Here is a 16,714-nt window from a genome sequence, read left to right on the forward strand (position 1 = left end):
CTTGTTTATGGGATAATTACTAGCACGTGAATGCGTCTTTATTTTGAATCAATTGACATCATCCATGAATACCAATGCACGACATCAAATAGAAAATCAGTGATTTTACTTTCTGAAAAGCCTGATATCACGCAGATGCCTACATCCCTGCGTTGCCGCTATTCACATTTGCTGTAGACGCCCGTTTACTGCCCTGAAGCACCGGTTCAAGAAACGTGTTGCCATTGATCATTTGCGTTGTTGCAATTAAATAATCACGCCCTAACAAATAAATAAATAAAAATCGTCAGTCTTTGAACCACACCATCGTCATCGATTGTTCTTTTACCTTCATCATGTTGCGCCAACAGCCGTATGGCAGAAACTTCGGTGTGAGTACATCCGCCCAGGAAGAAAATAATCGTCGTCTTGCCGTGCTGCAGTCCGTGGCCTACAATAAAAAAATTAGTTTGAAAGATGGTTTGTACTAACAACCTGTGAAAAAACATACGTCTGGCGCGTGCCAGGGCGGCATTCGTTTCAGGGCCGTATTCGACGGTTTGTTGAATTTCAAAGGATTTGCCGGGCAGTTGTTTTAGAATGTCTTCATAACCGCGCCAGCCGTTGCCCTGAGATTTAGGATTGGGCCCTTTATCGCTGTTGAAATTGGCACTGCTTCCTCCTCCCATGTAGCTCAGTAAACTCGCGGTACTCACACCGCTGTTGACGGATGTGTTTCCAATCTTCTTCAAAGCACATTGAATGAGTCGCACACTGAGCGGTGCATAGCCTGAATACACGTAGGAGATATCGTTTGGATTAAATTCATCAACATCATCCACGATCAACCGTAGCAGTCGTCGGCTTTGTGCAAACGCGCTTCGTGATGGCGTGGAACTCGTTCTTCGCGTCAGCAATCCCAATTTTTCTAGTCGTTGTAATGTGGTAATGTGTTCGTAACCATAGGTCTGTGGAAAGAAAGAGAAACAAGTCACTCTTTTCCGCCTTGCACGATCTTATTCAACATTCTTTGGCCGCGCACTCACCTGCACAATGTCGCGTTGGAACTGATCGTACAGTTTGGCTTTCAGGCCGCCTTGGGCTAGGGACATGAGGCACAGTAGTCGGAGAACTTGGATGAGTGGTTTCTGCTTGTTGATCATTTCTTCAATATATTCCGGTTCCTTTGCTCCGTCAATTCCCGCCACCACATCTATCCAACGTGACCAATAATGGATTAAACTCATCAAGTTCCTTACGCTTAGGATGGATGAGGATGGACGCCCTTACTTTGTTGTACTTCCAAAATTCGATTAAACTCTTCTGTAATCGTATGTTCCATGATTTGTTCTGCGATACCAGTATCTAATGACAATTTTCCATCAGCTGATTGAATCTCTTTCATGTCCATGCCCAGGGCGACTTACGGATACGGAGCGATTGATGTTCTTGTTGTAATTCACCCAGTCGACCGACAAAGTCGCGGATTTGAGCTACTGTCTTGGCATGATGTCGTTCCTTGTGTCGGAGGGCATCGATAGGTCATTAGGACCTGTTGCTTCATCCACATCCAGCCATCGCAGTTTACCTCGTAATTCTCATTAATCCTTTTGGCGATTTTATTCAACATGCCACCAACCACCGCAAAGTTTTGATCGCGCAATTGGTTGAATAGTTTGTCCGACGAATTCAGCACATACTTCTTCTTTTTGCCGGGCTGACCCGCCGTACCTGGTGTGATCGGTGTAGGAGTTGCTGTGGAAACGTTGGGTTTGCCACCTGTAGTCTGCGGTTGCGATGGATTCACAAGCGACGCATCCAGTTCGACCAAACCTATACTCACACATTAAATCTTTCCTTTTCACTACCAACACCTCGGTTCTGCCTCCTCGTTGACTTACAATGTTTGATGCCGATAATCTCGTCGATCAATCCTTCATAAGTGAGTTCCGTACAGAGCGGTGTTAATACATCGACATTGCGATCAATAATGATAAATTGATCAATATGATTTGAAATGGTATTCAAAAGTGAAGGCGATCGCGCAGAGGTAAACGCGGACACTTCATCGACAACCGTCTGTTCTCGTCGCATGCGTAACAGCATATCGGCCAATTGCTGCATAATCATTCCCGTATAAGTTCATATCCTCCATATCCTGGTTTTCACTGCGCTTTTTACCTTGGCCGCATCACCTTTGCCGATGATTTTGGGGAATAAGCCGTAAATACTCTGCAATCGCATCAGTGCTTTTGCCGAATAGTAGATTGACGTCAAGTCGCCATCCTACAGTCAACCACCATCAGTCACCGTGTAAAAAAGTAGTCGGCACAAAGTGGGCAGCTTACCAGATAAATTTCTTTCCACACGCTTGGATCGAGTTCCATGGAGATCAAGTCGTCTTCATAGGGAATCCAGTCCAAGGCATAATCGCCAATGGTGATATCGCCCTTGACGCCTTCTTCTTCCAGTACTCGTTCACAAATCATCGTTCGCTGTGGGACGAAAAAAAGCCACACATCCACTCGTTGTCCCGAGGCTTGCGATATCTTTTTGACGTGATCTTTTTCATCATCCTCATCAGTCCTCAAACCATGCAGCCTCGTCACTCGTTCCTTGGACAAATGGGGTTGCACTTACTTGCAATATACCGCATGTATTTGAGTTTGGGACGGCAAATGTAGATAAGGCCTGAGCAGTCTGTGTCGAGCGTATCGGAATCTAGGTGGTATATTTTCTCGACACCATGGTCCTAGTGGAGTACCGACCATTCTCAGTTCCCTGACGCTTCTGTTTCGTATCGTTTGTGGGCGTTATTATTTACCTTGAGAAGGGTGAATTCCGCAATAAGACTCAAAGGTCCAGTTAGTTGAGGATCGAGGACAAGGCCTTTCTTGCCTCGCACCTTTTCGTTGAAACAGTTTGTTTAATCGATGCTCATTCATTTCGGGGCGTGAACCCTTTTTGAGTTTTATGCTTGGGGACCTACTTTGTCTAGTATCTCGGGTAATTCCTTCCTTGCGACCTCGCGAAGCTTCGCCACGTTGAGAGCGGTATTTCCGAGATGGGCAGCAGAGTTCATGAGTACAATGACAAGTGTTGGTTTTTGGGTAACGTGTGGAAATACAAAAGCTGCACGAACGCTGAGAGACGCTGAAAAAAGAACCTGCGCGTTGTTCCAATTTCAGTATCACTTCGATTCGGACCGCGCTGGCCAGTTTCGGTGCCCCCCAAGTGACGTCGAAGGCCCGCTTGATTTTCCCCAGGTTCCTGAAAGATCAAATGACACTGGGTACGATGGAAACAGTATGCGAAACACTCAATATAATTGAGTTGTTGCGATCCATGTACTTTGACGAGTTTTCGTTTCGAACCGTGGACGATCAAGCATTGTATGAACAGTTACAAACCTACGAAGAACAAGGCACCTGGGATCAAGCCGACATCAATCAGCTTCCAGAAACGACAGCGTTTCATATTCGACTGTCACTGGAAACGGACTCTGACAAGGATATAAAGCTGACAATATCGTGCATTCTGTCCCTGAATAAGCGCGAGTTCCGGATCGGCATACCGTTTGCTTCTAACGAATGGCTGTCCCGCGAGTCTCATCAATCGTTGACTCGTCAAGCGGATTGCTATGTGCAAGAGCACGCTTTGACCGACGACGACGACCGAGGCACCCAGCTGCTCGAAGCCATCGAGTACGTGCAGCAGAGTGCGGTGCCTTTGGCTGTGGCCTGGTGCACCCAGCTAGAACAAGAAAATGCAGAGGCTGATGACAACGATACAACCCCTCTTCACTTCGTTCGTCAATGGATCTGGTTCCCCATGATTTATACTCGCGAAAAGGTACCTTACACGAATTCAAGATTGGAGACCCGGTAGATGCTAAAACTTTCTTTTTTTCATCTGGCAGCGAGGGCATATTGTCGACTGGGCTCCCAGTTACGGAGTCACCGGCTTTCTGTGTCCCGGCAAACCCGGATGTCTTTGTCTGGAAGGAACAGAAAAGGTACGAAAGCTTATTATTATTGTTCATTCACGCTAGGATGCCTGGAGGCAATGTCCTTTATGGACTCATCTTGATGTATGCACAGAACGTAGTGACCTTTATCAACGATATCAAAACCAAATCGTGGGCCGACATCCCTGCCTCGCACCGCAAAATGACGCTAAGATGGCGCGAAGAGCAAGAATGCGTTGGCAAAGAGGAAATGGATCGTTTACGGCGATTTCCAGACATGAAAGAAGTCATGTTTGATATCCATGGCAATTTCGGCAATCACAACAGTTTAAGTATGCTACAGGATTGGCTGAATGAGCGTGGATGTGGTGAAGCATTTACCCACCTCTTTGAATACAACGAAAAATAATCAACATTCACCGACACGCATAAAAACATGGATACCTCCACTGTATATAAAGCATTTGACTAGACATAGAGATGAATAGACACTGATTTCTCACCTTCTTTTTTCCTTTCAATCTGGACACATATTCCATTTTTACTGAATGCTTCTTTTCTTTTGTTGTCTGTACAAAGTTTTTGCATATATTTTTATTGGTTGGATCCAGGATCAGGGATTCTAAATGATGAATTGAGCTTCTTGTTCGGTCAAGTATTTGGCCGATTTTTTGGCGTCGAAAAAGAGATCGTCGACTTCTTTTACGTCGTCCAAGGTAATGGCGTTGTGGCCGTTGATTTGGGATAAAATACTGGCGGGGGTCAAAAGCTGAACGGCGTATCGAAGGGAGGTGTTGACACCGCAATCCGCAATATGATCGACCGCGGGATCTTCAATGGCTAAATTCTCGGTCTTTGCTCGGATATTGACAATCACTTTAATCTCGTCAATGGTGTATGGCAATGTACGGATAATAAGGAGACGATCCAACAGATCCACAGGAACACCGTGAGGCGACACGATATCTTCCGTACCACTAATAAAACAAAATGACCCATATCATAAATATTTCAACTCTGAAAAATACCGACAATTCTTCAGACGTACCGAATAGTACACATGCCTCGGTTAGTGGCGAAAATAACAATGGGAGACAAGGGAGATTCCAAAGCTCGATTTAAGTAAGTGAAGCATTCGATATCCAGCATGTGGACCTAAAAAGAAAAAATCAAACCGAGGATAAGCTCATCCATACTTGATTTTTTTGCCTCCAACTCATCGTCCCACCACTCGATTTTAACTTACTTCATCAATAAAGAGAACACCAGGCACTAATTCTGCAATGCCTTGATCAATGTATTTGTTCACCACCTTGTTGATTTCCTTCCTCAGTTTATCGGTAATTTCCGTCTTTTTTGGTTTCAACAGTTGTCCCATCATGGACATGATATCTTGTCCACCCTACACGATCATTGATGTAACCTTGTTTAGTTTTTCCCATCTTGCATTGGGCTGAGGAGGGGTTGGAACTCACCTGAGGTCTGGCATTGGCGACATCCAAATCATGGAGTGTAACGTCTTGAATGATTTCCTTCTTTTTGTGAACATCGCCTTTAGGCAATGGTACGTATTCTTCTGCTTCCAAATCAAATTCCGTAGCATACGCGTCGGAACGACCCACACGCTAAAAAAAAGCCCCATTTATCCGCGTCAGCCGATTGCATGGACAAATCTTCCAACTATATTAAATGATTTACCTTGACCGCGCCTGTATTTGCTTCGATATAAATAACGTCACCGACACTGACTCTTTCTTTCTGAATGGATTCGTAAATGCTGGGATCGAGCTTCAGTTGCTTAACACCTTTGACTGTCTTCAATCCAATGATAACGTGAGAGATGGTTTTTCCGTAGCCGCCCAAAGGATTTTCGGTTTCCTCGGGTGTTAATTCGGTGACTTCGCCTTCGTACACTTCCTTTGTCTCTTTGATACGTAAGCCGATAGCCCGTCGGAAGTTCTCCATGAGCACTTCGGTTTTCTTGATTTCCGACGAGTACACTTCGGAACCGACAATAGGTCGAAATGGAACCTTGGGACCCAACTCCTGCGAAATGGCCATGGCAATCGCCGTTTTACCTGTACCAGGGGCACCGGCAAACAGCAGTGCACGTCCAGCCATTTTCTTGGATTTGATCAATTCCACCACCACGCCGCTTGCCTAGCAATCACCGTAATGAATTAAGACACTGGTCCAGCATATAGAAGGGAAACAAGGAAGCAAATGTTGACAAAGTTGAATTTACCTCTCTCGCGTTTTCTTGTCCAACAAAACCGGCCATGATCGGTTCTGCGGATCCGTCATCACGAAGACCGAGACCTTTAATGTGAGAATGCGCAGCCACACGCTGTTCACGCGTGTTGGATTTCACTTGCTCGATTCTCATATTGTTGCTTGACGTCGACATTGTACTTTTTTTTTCTCGTTCGGAAAATGGAAGGTTGGTATACTCTGCAGAGTGGCACAAAACACAACCCACACACAGCAGAAAAAGAAAGAAAAAAATTCGGCGTGCCGTCGGACTGCGTTTTTTTCTTGCCTTTCAAATGGCTGCGGTCCATGGCCTAGTACCAAAAATTGATTATCTTGCTTCTGTCATCAAACAAGGCTCCCTTTATCAACAAGGAAAAAACAGGCAAACAATGGGAGAATAAAAGAAGGAACTAAAGCTTCTGTGTATAACAGGTTGCAATACCAACAAGCATTGCTACCAGCTAGGTCCTGGCTTTCACAACCAAGGTATCCGGTGATTGGATCTGTTTCACAATAGACTACCGGTGTGGTTTTATGGATTATCTTTATAAAGTTGAAACCTAGAGACGGAAATAAAGTCTGTTTGTTTGCCTGTTGTTCTAAGCTTGATGTACACGTAAGTTTTGTTATGGGAATAGCAACCCGAGCAAGTTGCAGTGTATGATATTGCTGGGTTATGGGCATACACTTCTATAGAGGTAGATTACGGATGGCAACAACCATTGTTTAAGTACTGTCGCCAACTCTTTTTCTCTTGTGCTGTATACCTCAAACCGTGGTGAAGTTACGCCTCTCAATGCCATCTGATGCAAGCTTTTGTTAGTCTATACACTATATTCATGACGTTGGACCCGAGCAATTGAAGGTCATGTCATATAAGAGTAGCATAAATGTGTCTCCACTAAGCACATTATATACCTTTTTTATGTTATGAAGATGGTAATTCGTGGGATACGGCATGAGCAATGTTCAGGTATTGGGCAATTATATCATCTGATATATGTCTTCTCGGCGGTTGGTACGGGGACTTTGCTTGATTTGAAGGCGTTGGCGTAACCTCTGTGCATTACTACTCATCACTGCCATTCACTCTACGTTCAAGTAAGTGGACACTTTTCTGCAAAATTGTTATTATAAGCTTCTCACACAACGTTTGACGATCTTTAGCTGGTGCATTTCCTAACAGCCTTGTGAAAATATACCTAGTGACCTTTGCTATTGCGACCTCCATCCGATTTAGATAGAAAGGAACGATTCCATAACGATTTATGAGTAAATCGATATTATTTGTAGTTCATGGATTTGGCAATTTGTTCGGCTATTTAAGCAACTTGGATCAACTTTGGCTGCTTTTCGGCAAAAGTCTGGATGGTTTTTCTTTTGCCGCTCTTCCGTTGCTTTATTCGGAGGGCTTCTTGTTGTGGGATGAAGATTAATGAATGCGGGATACTTCATTGAGCGTGTATATGATTATCGGGCGGTCATTGGTGCGGAAGCCATTTATTTGATAGGATGCATGAATTGAGCTGTTCAATACAAGGGTGTAAAAAACTTTCAGAATTTTTTTTTTTTCTTATATATTACCGCCTCGATTGCGGCGTACAACTTTTTTTTGTTTATTGCTTTCTTTCTCTTTTTCCTATTGCAAAATCATGAGTGAGGCAAGTACTTTGCGTAAACGTGCTCAAGGTTCCGATGCTTCGCCGGAAGCCAAAGAGTCGCCTGATCAGGTGCCTTCAGAGGAACTCGATAATTATTCATACGGTACAAATAGTTTTTATAAAACAACCTTTCAGCTTCGTTTCAAGCTCACTGATTGCTTGGATTGAATTTTAGAAATCACGGCACAGCAGCGAAATGAGGTGACCAAGCGAATTGAAACCGAGATCCTAGATATTTTACAATGGAAACGACCTCTACGTTCGGCGGCCATCTTGATATCGAGTGTCGGATTTCTGTTCTTAACCCGAACTTTCTCGGTACTGCGCATGTTGACAGCAGCCTTGACAGTGATTACGGCTGTCAACCTTGTCTATGTGACATGTTTTATGGAAACTCAAAAAGTGTTTAGTGACAAGGAAACAGTTTCCCATCCCTACGGGTAAGTGACACCGAGGCATTGGATCATTTCTCTTACTAACATGTGAGATAAAAATACGTCCACAGTGGGCTTTTGGGTCAGCGACTGTTGAGTGGTTTTGACCGCAAGAATATCGTGCACGTCAGTACCATTGCTGTTGAATTGGCCGAAACCATTGTTCGTGGTATTACAAGAATCGTGCTCGTGGAAGATACCATGTCCACCGTAAAGGTAAACGAGAAACGGATCTAGCGATTGTCTGTATTCGTTGACAACGATGTCTTCTTTTTTTACAAACTAGTGGTTGGTAATTTTCTATTGGACGTGGTGTTTAGCGGTCAATGTGTCGAGTCGTATCATTGCTATTATCTTTATTGTGTCAGCGTTCATCTTTCCTCGTCTGTACATCACCAACAAAGACCTGGTGGAAGCGCGAATTCAGCAAGGTGAAACTCTGATACGCGAATCTGTCCACAGAACCCAGGCCGCGGCCACGGAAACCATGAATGAAGCTTATGCCAAAGCCAAAGCTTACGTCGGTAAAGGAGACCAAAAGGAACATGCCACGGCCGCCCGATAAAAACGGCCTTTTTTGTTCCTTATGCTTTCCAGGTTCTTGTCCACATGCGTTCATCATTGAGATTGAAAACTTGTGTCACCGTGGCAAAAAAATCAGAACAGGTTCATTAGGAATGTGTCAGTTTGCTTCCTTTGTAATAAAAAAAGAAAAACAAAAGTGAGGCTGACATCCAATAGCCAACCTAATCTATGAATCATGCCAATGAAGTATGCTACAGAATATAATGAAGAGAAAAGGCGCCAGTGCCAAGAAAAAACCAAAGAAAAAAGAGAGAACTAAAAAGAGAGATTTCAGGTTTGAAGGGCGGTGAATTGAAAGCAACCAAAATCGGTTTTTTTTAGCGTATGATGATAGAGCAATTAAAAGGAGCCCACGTTTTTTTTCCCTTGTTTTTCCTCTGCCCTTCCTAGTCCTTCACTAGTCATTACCCTACCCTCCTTTTCGGTCCAATGACACAGAGCCATGTGGACGCGTCGGATGCTTGGTTATCCGATAATACTTCTACCGACAATAGCTCTCCATTGACACGAAGTCTTAGTACGTCAGCGACATCAGCAGCGGCACTTGTGTCGAATTTCAGCGATTTTCACTTGGATCCTTTTAATCTGAAAACAAAGTATGGCGCGCCATCACCTCACCGTCTACGCGAGACTCGACGCACCTTCACCCTCTATCTCGAGCCGACAGAAACCTGTTCCCTGGGCCGGTCACTGCAAACGTTTCAAGACCAATCGTTCAGCCGATTTGGTCCGAATCAAGCCCACAACACCAAACCACACGTGTCTATTCTAGGCCGAGTCCACATCAATCGTGGCATGGACTTTGCCACCAAATGGGATACCGTCGATGCCTTTGTCGACTGCGTGGATCAACAAATTCGGCAATTACAATCCCGGCTAACCGCACCGTCTTTTCGAGGCTACAGCATGGTCCATCGTCCCACGAGTTCGCTCGTGATTTGCGTCCGATTGGATCCGGCCTACTCCTTTTTAGCCACCAACATTGAACGACAAATGAAATCGCAGTGCCACACTCTCGACATTAGTTCCATGGATCGATTGCATCTCGCGTACAACGTTTTACGATCGATCCCTCACAGTACCATGAAACAGATCCGTGATCTGGCGTCTTCGTTGATCAATGTGCGCGATTGGATACAGAGGGGCGAGTCTTGGCAGCTTGCTCTATACGAAGTGATGCTGGAAAGTCCCATGGTTGGCGTTCAACGGCAGCTCCGTTGTCTGCGATCATGGCCTATTCAGACCAAAGATAAATCAAGCGTGTGGGTTCCGACCTCGTTGCGCATCCAATGGGCCATCTGGTCCAAACTGATCCAAAACTCCATTCTTCCACCCAGACAACAGAAAAAGGTAGAAACCGTCGAAAAGCCATCCTAAATCGTTCTTCATATCGATCTGTGTCTCTCGTTTTCTCTTTCCCTTCCTTTTTGGTCATGTCTTATTTATTTACAATTTCTTACAATCAAAAGCATCACGGTTGTTGCGCGGCAAGGCAAAAATCACCCATGATGTTATTTCATATCCGTATCTTCATCCACCCCTCGAATATAAAGTACATTATTACATCTATTAACCACATCAGTCAACTTGATCATGCATTTTTTTTATGTGCGCATCGAGGCACTTACCTAATCAGCACTTCACCCAATGTGCCTACAGAGACGCCCTCCTGAAATTCCTCGGTGTTGGCCAGCTAGTTTAGCAATGTCCATCGATAAATATCTTAGTAAAACGCCAATTGCAGTCCATACATCAGCCTAATAGCCACTTTTTCTTTTTTTTACCTGAAAGTTCATGTAAGCATCGACAGAGACAAGGTAGCCTTTGTATTCTCCTCCCCATTTAAGTTTCACAATCACCGGTTTGCCCGTAAGCTCATTCAGAAACGGCTTGGGATTAACAGGAACAAACTAGACCAAAGAAAAAAGAAACCCACGTCAATCGGCGTTATTTCTATGTAATCTTTGACAGCGATCATGTCGACTCCTACTTACGGCCGACATGGTGGATGAAGCGGAACAAAGCAGCCAGAACCCAGAAAAATGCGTCAGCCCGCCGTTGACGGCCCGATTATTTGAAGTCGCAGTCACACCGGCCGCGCTTGCCGCTCTCTCAAGACCAAAACTTCCATTTTGCTTCAAGCTCTGATCCAAGTTATGTTGCATCCAATCGAATACCATACAAAAAAGGCATCGAATTAGGTTTTATACTTTTTCCAAAAGGAAATGCCGAGGAAAACAGACATCCACGTATTACGAAAAAGCCATCCTATAAATAACGCCATCGGGTAGTGTCATACTGCAGCGAACAAGCAATTATTGCTCATCTTTCATCGTGCATCCGAGCCACGACCCGATTACTCGTCTGTGTCATATCTTTTCCATACATAGAAGAGAGGGTACAGCACCTAGTCAAAAAAGAGAACTCGAGCAAGGGGATCGGGTAATGGAGGACCCGTAAAAAAAATAACAGGAACTCGGGCCAGACAAGATATGAGGATCATGGGTACGAAAACTTCCTAAAATGAAAAAAAGTCTGCTTGTTCGTTGAACGTGATTGGGAATCTGAATGCTAACAGTGGCTACCCAACAACACACCGTGCCACGACAAACATAAAAAACGTCATTGCGCCAAGACATTCGATGCAAAGTGAGAGTGAGACCCATTCTTTCTGTCCTGACACTCGACACTATGTTTATTGAAACTTGCGAATGTGTTCAATTGGCATGATGTCATTTTTTATTCATCATAAAACAGCAGCGAGAGAGATACAAGAGGAGAAGCATAATGCAAACTCCAAAAAAACAAGGATCATCAACTTGTTATCGTCATGACAATTGGCGCCCCTTGACTCGGTTTTGTTTGCTGATATTAGCGACTGCAGATGGTCCCTTTTTATTCCCTTTTCTTTTGTTTCTATCAAGATGGCTCCAAAAAGGTGGAGCATGGCAAAAAAAAAGCCGGTGCATGATTCTGGTGAGATTTTTTGAAGAGCCGCCTGTAAATTTTTCACTTCATGCTTTTTCGATCTCTTTCAGGTTCTTCCCTTTTTGTCGAGGCACCGAGAAAACCCCACCTTCCAAAACTCGTTAATATACTTTATTCCACCAACTTCTTTTCAGTTGAAATCTCGTCATTTCAAGTGTTTTTTATTGTGCTGCTTTCTTGTTTCCCTTATAGTCTGGCCATCGCTGTGTCATGGAAGCAGATCTACCTCATTCTACATTGTCCCCCACATTGGAAGAAGAACTCGGTAAACACTTTATCACGAGATCATCCTTGGTCTTCTGACACTTAACTAGGATTTTTGGTTTTTCTTTAGCCCGTGATACTCGAGCACGTCAGTTGCAGTCATTTCGACTGCGGATTGCTCTGTTTAAACCTCTGCAAACGGTGTCGGACGAAGAACGGGAAGTCGCCCTGGACCGGATTATCGAAGTAGCGCAATCCTATCTGCATATTGCGCGAGCCCCGTTTTCGCCGTGTCGAAAATTCTTGTTTTCACCCTTTTACTTCTCTTCCGAGGCTCGCGCCACCTTTGATCCCGCTTGTTCGTCTCCGCCGCTGTCGCCGGAAGACGAATTTTCCGTTCAAGCCTTGGAATCAAAGTTGGAAGCAGATAATGCCGACGACCAGTTGCAGCATTTCTTGCTGACCATTCTACGCCTATCGAAAACATGTCCCTTTGCCGATGTACGGCACACCCTCAGCCATTTTTTACAAACGGTCTCTGTAAGGGTTTTTTTTCCTGGTCATCGTTTTACCCTTGGCTACCAAAAACTGACAGATCAAAATATAGGAAGCTAGTACGGTCCCGGTGCCGCGACCAGCTCACCATTCGCCATCATACTTTATCTCGTTGAAAGATATTTTTTCATTGGAATCAACTCCCTGCGATAGTGCAATCATGTCGTACCCACGCCCCTCCAATTTTCAACGGTCGTCATGGTCACACGAAATCAGTTGGACCGTGAGTGATACGGAACCACGGGAACCGTGCCTAGTTTCCCCTGCAACCGACACCACCACTTGCGACGATGGGCGAACCACGGGGGGTCGTCCCACGGACGACTATATTCGACAAATGTTTGTAAGGCTGTTTCTAGAAGAAGGACGCATCACCAACGTGTTTCGTGTAATGGCATTTTTCCCTACATTTTATGAAATATATCATCTCACGTACACAGAAATCCTCAAATCCTCGACGGGACCCCTCCCACCAACATGGAAAATATATTTAGGCATCATGGTACATTACTTTTTTTTCTTCTCCAAAAACCTCCCTCTTCTTGACATGAATGGGCGCATGAAAAAGAGGAAGAAGTGGGTTGTTGAACGTGTAAAAAATTGATGGTCGTTTTATTTTATTTTTCTTGGTCACAGGCAGCAGCGGAACATGGATGTCAATATCTGGTGTCGTTATTGAAGCTCGAGTTTCTTCAGGCGCAAGGCAATGCGAAATGGTTGAAAGGCATTCATCATTGTCCCGTCAAATTGCAACGCATCTCCCTAATATTGCTGAAAATGGCTCGGCAACCGTGGCGGTTGCGGCTTCAAGATATCGTAACGCTTATCGGTGGCATGCCAGGATCTCCGCGTCAAGATGCCTGGTCTAAAGGCGAACTAGTGCAAGCAATCCTTGTCATGGCGACGGTGCTAGGGTTAAGTACGTTTGTTCTTGGGTGTGGTATCGCGCCGGAAGTCGACATGCGAGGTGGATATACGGTTGCAGGCAACAGTATATTGGATGTATACCCATGTGAAGGCATTGAACGAGAACTGGATCAAACGTTGACTCTGATGGTTGAAGAAGAGCAAGAAGCAATCCGCGCCGCATCCAGTGCCACGGGCTGGCATGACAGTTCGATTCTTTTGTTTGAAGACCAAGACGAGAACGAAGATTTGGTGAAAAAGCGAGGAGCCGATTTGATTACCAAATTGCAATCGTACACATCGTCTCTCTCGTCCCCAAAATCTTGTCCGAATTTCACCTGGAAGCACGATACACCCTGGACAGGTTTCAGTGACAAAGGCCACGACACCGATGCCAATGAGAACGAACCGGTCCGATACCCAGCCTATGAAGATTTGTCTCGTTTTGCGGATCCTGTGGCCGACAAGGATATCCAACGACAAGATTTCGAACAAGTAAAAGAACAATATGATCCGTTCATGCTGGGCGTCTATTGCTGGGAAGACCATGGATGCGATATTGTCAATCAATTTCTACCCGGTGTTGGCGATGACCTAGATGATGAATTCACCGAAGCTCTCAGCATCACGGATTGGAGGTACAGTTAAAAAGATGGCCTCAAACATTTTGAACGTGTCGGTTTCAGAATATCATTGACCGTAACTAATTTTTTTTGACCAGTCTATTTCTCCATATGACCGATGCTGCTATTGACACCACGCCGTTGCGGCACGCCATATGGTATTATACGCAGCGGTTGTTGGGCGTGATCAAGGAAGACTATAATTATGAAGACTTTGCGGCGTATTTGAACGATCGTAGCAAGGATTACATCAAAAGGGCGTGCTGTTTCCCCCATCAACTAGGCGCGTTTGATTGGAACAACATGGGACTGCCACTTCGCGCCGAAGAAAAATGTCATATGATTCTCCTAATCGCCTCGGCCAAAAAGCAAGCATTGATCTGTTACGCTCTGGCCCTGATAGAGCAAGTATTGTAAAAAAAAAAAAAAAAAAAAAAAAAAAAAAGTCATAAACGACAATGACAAAACAAGAGAGAGAGAGGAAAAAAAAAGAAGCGGTAAAAAAATGAGAGAAATAAAAGCATTCTTGCTGTGACATTGTTGTAAACTCTATGCGGAGTATGGAAGCCATTAACATTCCAATGGTGGGTCTCCTTGGGTACGAAAAAAAAATCAACAACAACAACAGCCAAAAAGCAAGGAGGCTTTTTTTCGGGGGAATCTATGTTGGATAAAAATAGGATATAACAGTTACCCGAGTCGGTTCTGTATTGTTTATATTCTGGGGTTGGAGAATACATCTTTTAGTACGTCTTGTTCGCCTCCTATCTTTTTTTTTCCCTCTTCTTCATCCAACTTTGTCAACCATTCAGCACACACCATGAGATTGTCTTTTATTGCTTTTGGTGCTCTCACTTTGTTCTCCGCCTCTCGCTCGTTCGTCGGAGCTGATCAACTTCAGGATGAAATTGATGCTGCGACAAAAAGGTTCTGCGGCGGTAACCTATCTTTTCTTTTCTTCACCTTGGTTCCCTTCTTCGGAAACATGATAATTATCAGATATTAATTTGATGTCTCCATCACCATGACTTGGTCTATTAATTAGGTATTGACCTGGCCGGTCCTACCCAAGGGCAAGTGTTTGGCAACCCTCAACAAGTTTCCGTGACCGTCAGTAAGTTGTTTCAAAAGCACCAAGACCAACGGTGACTGATTCGGTTTATTTTATCTATATGTTAGCACGAGTGGAAAACGCTGAAGCCAAAGTGGTGAATGGTGTCGATGTAAGGTGAAAAATGAAACCATGATGAGATGGATACTCAACCCCCGCACTTTGATCAGATTTTTGCCATTGACGAAAATGGAAATCCTCGATACCTCGGCACGCCTTGGAAGGGCAACTATGAACTGAAAACTCAAGCTACACTAAAGTACTCGTCATCCCGTGTGAAAAAAATAACCAGAAGAATTGTCTAAACTTGTTATTATTTTAGTGTCGACATCACCAAAGCCCCAGGTGTGAACCTTCCTTCCCAGTTTGAATTCAGGTGAGCATGCGCCCATCATCCTGTATTTCTTATAAAATCTGACGAGTTGATCTTTTGTCTTTCAGAGTCTGGGTTCATAACCAAGCTGGTAAGGATTTTATTTTCAGAATATCATGCATATAAAAAAAGAAAAAAAGGATCGTTATTTGCTAGCTAGTCAGGGCTATTCAGCGCTAACCCATTCGATTCCTCAGGTCCCGATTGTACGCTGAGATCCAAGGTGAGTTTTGCGTCAGTGTCATCACAGTAAATATTTCATGTTATTGACATAAGATTATATCTAGGTGTTCAAAGTAACTTCCGGCACGCATACGAATGAAGAAATGACTCAGTTGAATAACATGGACAGCAATATTGACCGAGGCTGCTTTGGTATCGAAATTACAAAACCGGCCTTGGGAGAACATGTTCAGAGAAACCAAATGTTCCCCGTCCAAGTCAGTAAGTGTCTCAGGCTCTGGAGAATTATGGATAACACGACTCATTTCAATTTCTCAGAGCGCGACCCGTCCTCTCACGTAGAAACCTACAATAACTTGGATCTGTACCGAATCGATCTTGAAACTCGCCAACCTACCAAGATTCAAAACTCGTGGCAAGGCAAGGAAACCGTGCAGCACATGTTTAACGTCAAGGACAAACTCCATTCGGCTCCTGGTGACAAAGCCAAAGGAAAAGGGTTTGCTTATTACTACAAGTAAGACGAGCAGCACTAATAAATCACTCGGCGAAATGACTGACCTTCCTCCTTCATCTTTATTAGACTGGAAGGTGTTACACAGCATACCGAACCATGCGAATTCTACTCGCATCCCTTCTACATTGATTAGTGTGACGCTTGCCTCATGACTCATGGTGTTGGTACTTGACGTCTGACGTGTATGCCGTTTTATGCCATTTTTTTTTTGTTATTACTACGTTTTTATTATTATTATCGCCGTTGTCTTTTTACTTTTCTTCCCTTATCCAAATTGGCCCATGAGATCATCTCGATCGCTTGTAGGTGGTATACCATATAAAAAAAAATTAAAACCATGTCAACAATAGAGCTTTGCGCAACAGATTCAAAATC

At 44.2% G+C, this 16,714-nt stretch overlaps 9 protein-coding genes across 9 annotated transcripts; 5 read left to right on the forward strand and 4 right to left on the reverse strand.

The window, feature by feature from the left end:
- Positions 1-105: 105 nt before the first annotated feature.
- On the reverse strand, positions 106-3,061 carry BYT42DRAFT_591515 (Sec1-like protein; the record flags this gene model as incomplete). Its single annotated transcript, XM_051570546.1, has 13 exons — positions 106-158; positions 190-261; positions 329-430; positions 491-947; positions 1,026-1,192; positions 1,270-1,344; positions 1,443-1,497; positions 1,568-1,812; positions 1,881-2,097; positions 2,161-2,265; positions 2,328-2,518; positions 2,620-2,731; positions 2,969-3,061. The coding sequence occupies 13 exons, from the start codon at positions 3,059-3,061 to the stop codon at positions 106-108; spliced, it is 1,944 nt and encodes a 647-aa protein (XP_051428578.1).
- A 139-nt stretch (positions 3,062-3,200) lies between these two features.
- Positions 3,201-4,481, forward strand: BYT42DRAFT_553136 (uncharacterized protein). Its single transcript, XM_051566449.1, has 3 exons — positions 3,201-3,831; positions 3,899-3,994; positions 4,080-4,481. The coding sequence occupies exons 1-3, from the start codon at positions 3,262-3,264 to the stop codon at positions 4,353-4,355; spliced, it is 942 nt and encodes a 313-aa protein (XP_051428579.1). The 5' UTR covers positions 3,201-3,261; the 3' UTR covers positions 4,356-4,481.
- A 1-nt stretch (position 4,482) lies between these two features.
- On the reverse strand, positions 4,483-6,434 carry BYT42DRAFT_525476 (RuvB-like 1). The gene is made up of 6 exons (XM_051565334.1): positions 6,192-6,434; positions 5,645-6,106; positions 5,422-5,571; positions 5,193-5,348; positions 4,995-5,101; positions 4,483-4,923 (listed from the first exon to the last, which is right to left on the reverse strand). The coding sequence occupies exons 1-6, from the start codon at positions 6,351-6,353 to the stop codon at positions 4,569-4,571; spliced, it is 1,392 nt and encodes a 463-aa protein (XP_051428580.1). The 5' UTR covers positions 6,354-6,434; the 3' UTR covers positions 4,483-4,568.
- A 1,387-nt stretch (positions 6,435-7,821) lies between these two features.
- Positions 7,822-9,037, forward strand: BYT42DRAFT_553139 (uncharacterized protein). Its single transcript, XM_051566450.1, has 4 exons — positions 7,822-7,963; positions 8,036-8,300; positions 8,366-8,510; positions 8,581-9,037. Exons 1-4 carry the CDS (start codon positions 7,852-7,854, stop codon positions 8,857-8,859), a joined length of 801 nt encoding a protein of 266 aa, XP_051428581.1. The 5' UTR covers positions 7,822-7,851; the 3' UTR covers positions 8,860-9,037.
- Positions 9,038-9,308: 271 nt separating this feature from the next.
- BYT42DRAFT_542222 (uncharacterized protein) lies at positions 9,309-10,256 on the forward strand (the record flags this gene model as incomplete). The annotated part of the gene is made up of 1 exon (XM_051565608.1): positions 9,309-10,256. The coding sequence occupies one exon, from the start codon at positions 9,309-9,311 to the stop codon at positions 10,254-10,256; it is 948 nt and encodes a 315-aa protein (XP_051428582.1).
- A 134-nt stretch (positions 10,257-10,390) lies between these two features.
- BYT42DRAFT_488054 (small nuclear ribonucleoprotein F) lies at positions 10,391-10,789 on the reverse strand (the record flags this gene model as incomplete). Its single annotated transcript, XM_051563849.1, has 3 exons — positions 10,391-10,445; positions 10,508-10,572; positions 10,664-10,789. Coding segments are annotated over 3 exons (246 nt in total), but the record flags the coding sequence as incomplete, so codon positions are not given.
- A 774-nt stretch (positions 10,790-11,563) lies between these two features.
- Positions 11,564-11,964, reverse strand: BYT42DRAFT_553143 (uncharacterized protein). Its single transcript, XM_051566451.1, has 2 exons — positions 11,918-11,964; positions 11,564-11,855 (listed from the first exon to the last, which is right to left on the reverse strand). Exon 2 carries the CDS (start codon positions 11,824-11,826, stop codon positions 11,626-11,628), a length of 201 nt encoding a protein of 66 aa, XP_051428584.1. The 5' UTR covers positions 11,827-11,855; positions 11,918-11,964; the 3' UTR covers positions 11,564-11,625.
- On the forward strand, positions 11,846-14,589 carry BYT42DRAFT_553146 (PA26 p53-induced protein-domain-containing protein). Its single transcript, XM_051566452.1, has 5 exons — positions 11,846-12,132; positions 12,202-12,611; positions 12,679-13,128; positions 13,263-14,170; positions 14,254-14,589. Exons 1-5 carry the CDS (start codon positions 12,078-12,080, stop codon positions 14,570-14,572), a joined length of 2,142 nt encoding a protein of 713 aa, XP_051428585.1. The 5' UTR covers positions 11,846-12,077; the 3' UTR covers positions 14,573-14,589.
- Positions 14,590-14,784: 195 nt separating this feature from the next.
- BYT42DRAFT_28691 (uncharacterized protein) lies at positions 14,785-16,714 on the forward strand. The gene is made up of 10 exons (XM_051562865.1): positions 14,785-15,093; positions 15,201-15,269; positions 15,335-15,378; positions 15,437-15,525; positions 15,589-15,642; positions 15,708-15,730; positions 15,837-15,862; positions 15,927-16,083; positions 16,141-16,339; positions 16,406-16,714. The coding sequence occupies exons 1-10, from the start codon at positions 14,976-14,978 to the stop codon at positions 16,470-16,472; spliced, it is 846 nt and encodes a 281-aa protein (XP_051428586.1). The 5' UTR covers positions 14,785-14,975; the 3' UTR covers positions 16,473-16,714.

Source organism: Radiomyces spectabilis (genome assembly GCF_025331425.1).
Source record: "Radiomyces spectabilis strain NRRL 2753 chromosome Unknown BYT42scaffold_1, whole genome shotgun sequence".
Classification (NCBI taxonomy): domain Eukaryota; kingdom Fungi; phylum Mucoromycota; class Mucoromycetes; order Mucorales; family Radiomycetaceae; genus Radiomyces; species Radiomyces spectabilis.

Coding starts and splice junctions, on each gene's coding strand:
- BYT42DRAFT_553136 (XM_051566449.1), top strand. CDS start 3,262: ATGACACTGGGTACGATGGAAACAGTATGCGAAACACTCAATATAATT. Junction 3,832..3,898: donor TGATTTATACTCGCGAAAAG/GTACCTTACACG, acceptor TTCATCTGGCAG/CGAGGGCATATTGTCGACTG. Junction 3,995..4,079: donor GTCTGGAAGGAACAGAAAAG/GTACGAAAGCTT, acceptor ATGTATGCACAG/AACGTAGTGACCTTTATCAA.
- BYT42DRAFT_525476 (XM_051565334.1), bottom strand. CDS start 6,353: ATGTCGACGTCAAGCAACAATATGAGAATCGAGCAAGTGAAATCCAAC. Junction 6,107..6,191: donor GACAAGAAAACGCGAGAGAG/GTAAATTCAACT, acceptor GGTGATTGCTAG/GCAAGCGGCGTGGTGGTGGA. Junction 5,349..5,421: donor TCGCCAATGCCAGACCTCAG/GTGAGTTCCAAC, acceptor ATGATCGTGTAG/GGTGGACAAGATATCATGTC.
- BYT42DRAFT_553139 (XM_051566450.1), top strand. CDS start 7,852: ATGAGTGAGGCAAGTACTTTGCGTAAACGTGCTCAAGGTTCCGATGCT. Junction 8,301..8,365: donor ACAGTTTCCCATCCCTACGG/GTAAGTGACACC, acceptor ATACGTCCACAG/TGGGCTTTTGGGTCAGCGAC. Junction 8,511..8,580: donor ATACCATGTCCACCGTAAAG/GTAAACGAGAAA, acceptor TTTACAAACTAG/TGGTTGGTAATTTTCTATTG.
- BYT42DRAFT_553143 (XM_051566451.1), bottom strand. CDS start 11,826: ATGCTCCACCTTTTTGGAGCCATCTTGATAGAAACAAAAGAAAAGGGA.
- BYT42DRAFT_553146 (XM_051566452.1), top strand. CDS start 12,078: ATGGAAGCAGATCTACCTCATTCTACATTGTCCCCCACATTGGAAGAA. Junction 12,612..12,678: donor ATTTTTTACAAACGGTCTCT/GTAAGGGTTTTT, acceptor ATCAAAATATAG/GAAGCTAGTACGGTCCCGGT. Junction 14,171..14,253: donor CTCAGCATCACGGATTGGAG/GTACAGTTAAAA, acceptor TTTTTTGACCAG/TCTATTTCTCCATATGACCG.
- BYT42DRAFT_28691 (XM_051562865.1), top strand. CDS start 14,976: ATGAGATTGTCTTTTATTGCTTTTGGTGCTCTCACTTTGTTCTCCGCC. Junction 15,643..15,707: donor CCTTCCCAGTTTGAATTCAG/GTGAGCATGCGC, acceptor TTTGTCTTTCAG/AGTCTGGGTTCATAACCAAG. Junction 16,340..16,405: donor GGGTTTGCTTATTACTACAA/GTAAGACGAGCA, acceptor CATCTTTATTAG/ACTGGAAGGTGTTACACAGC.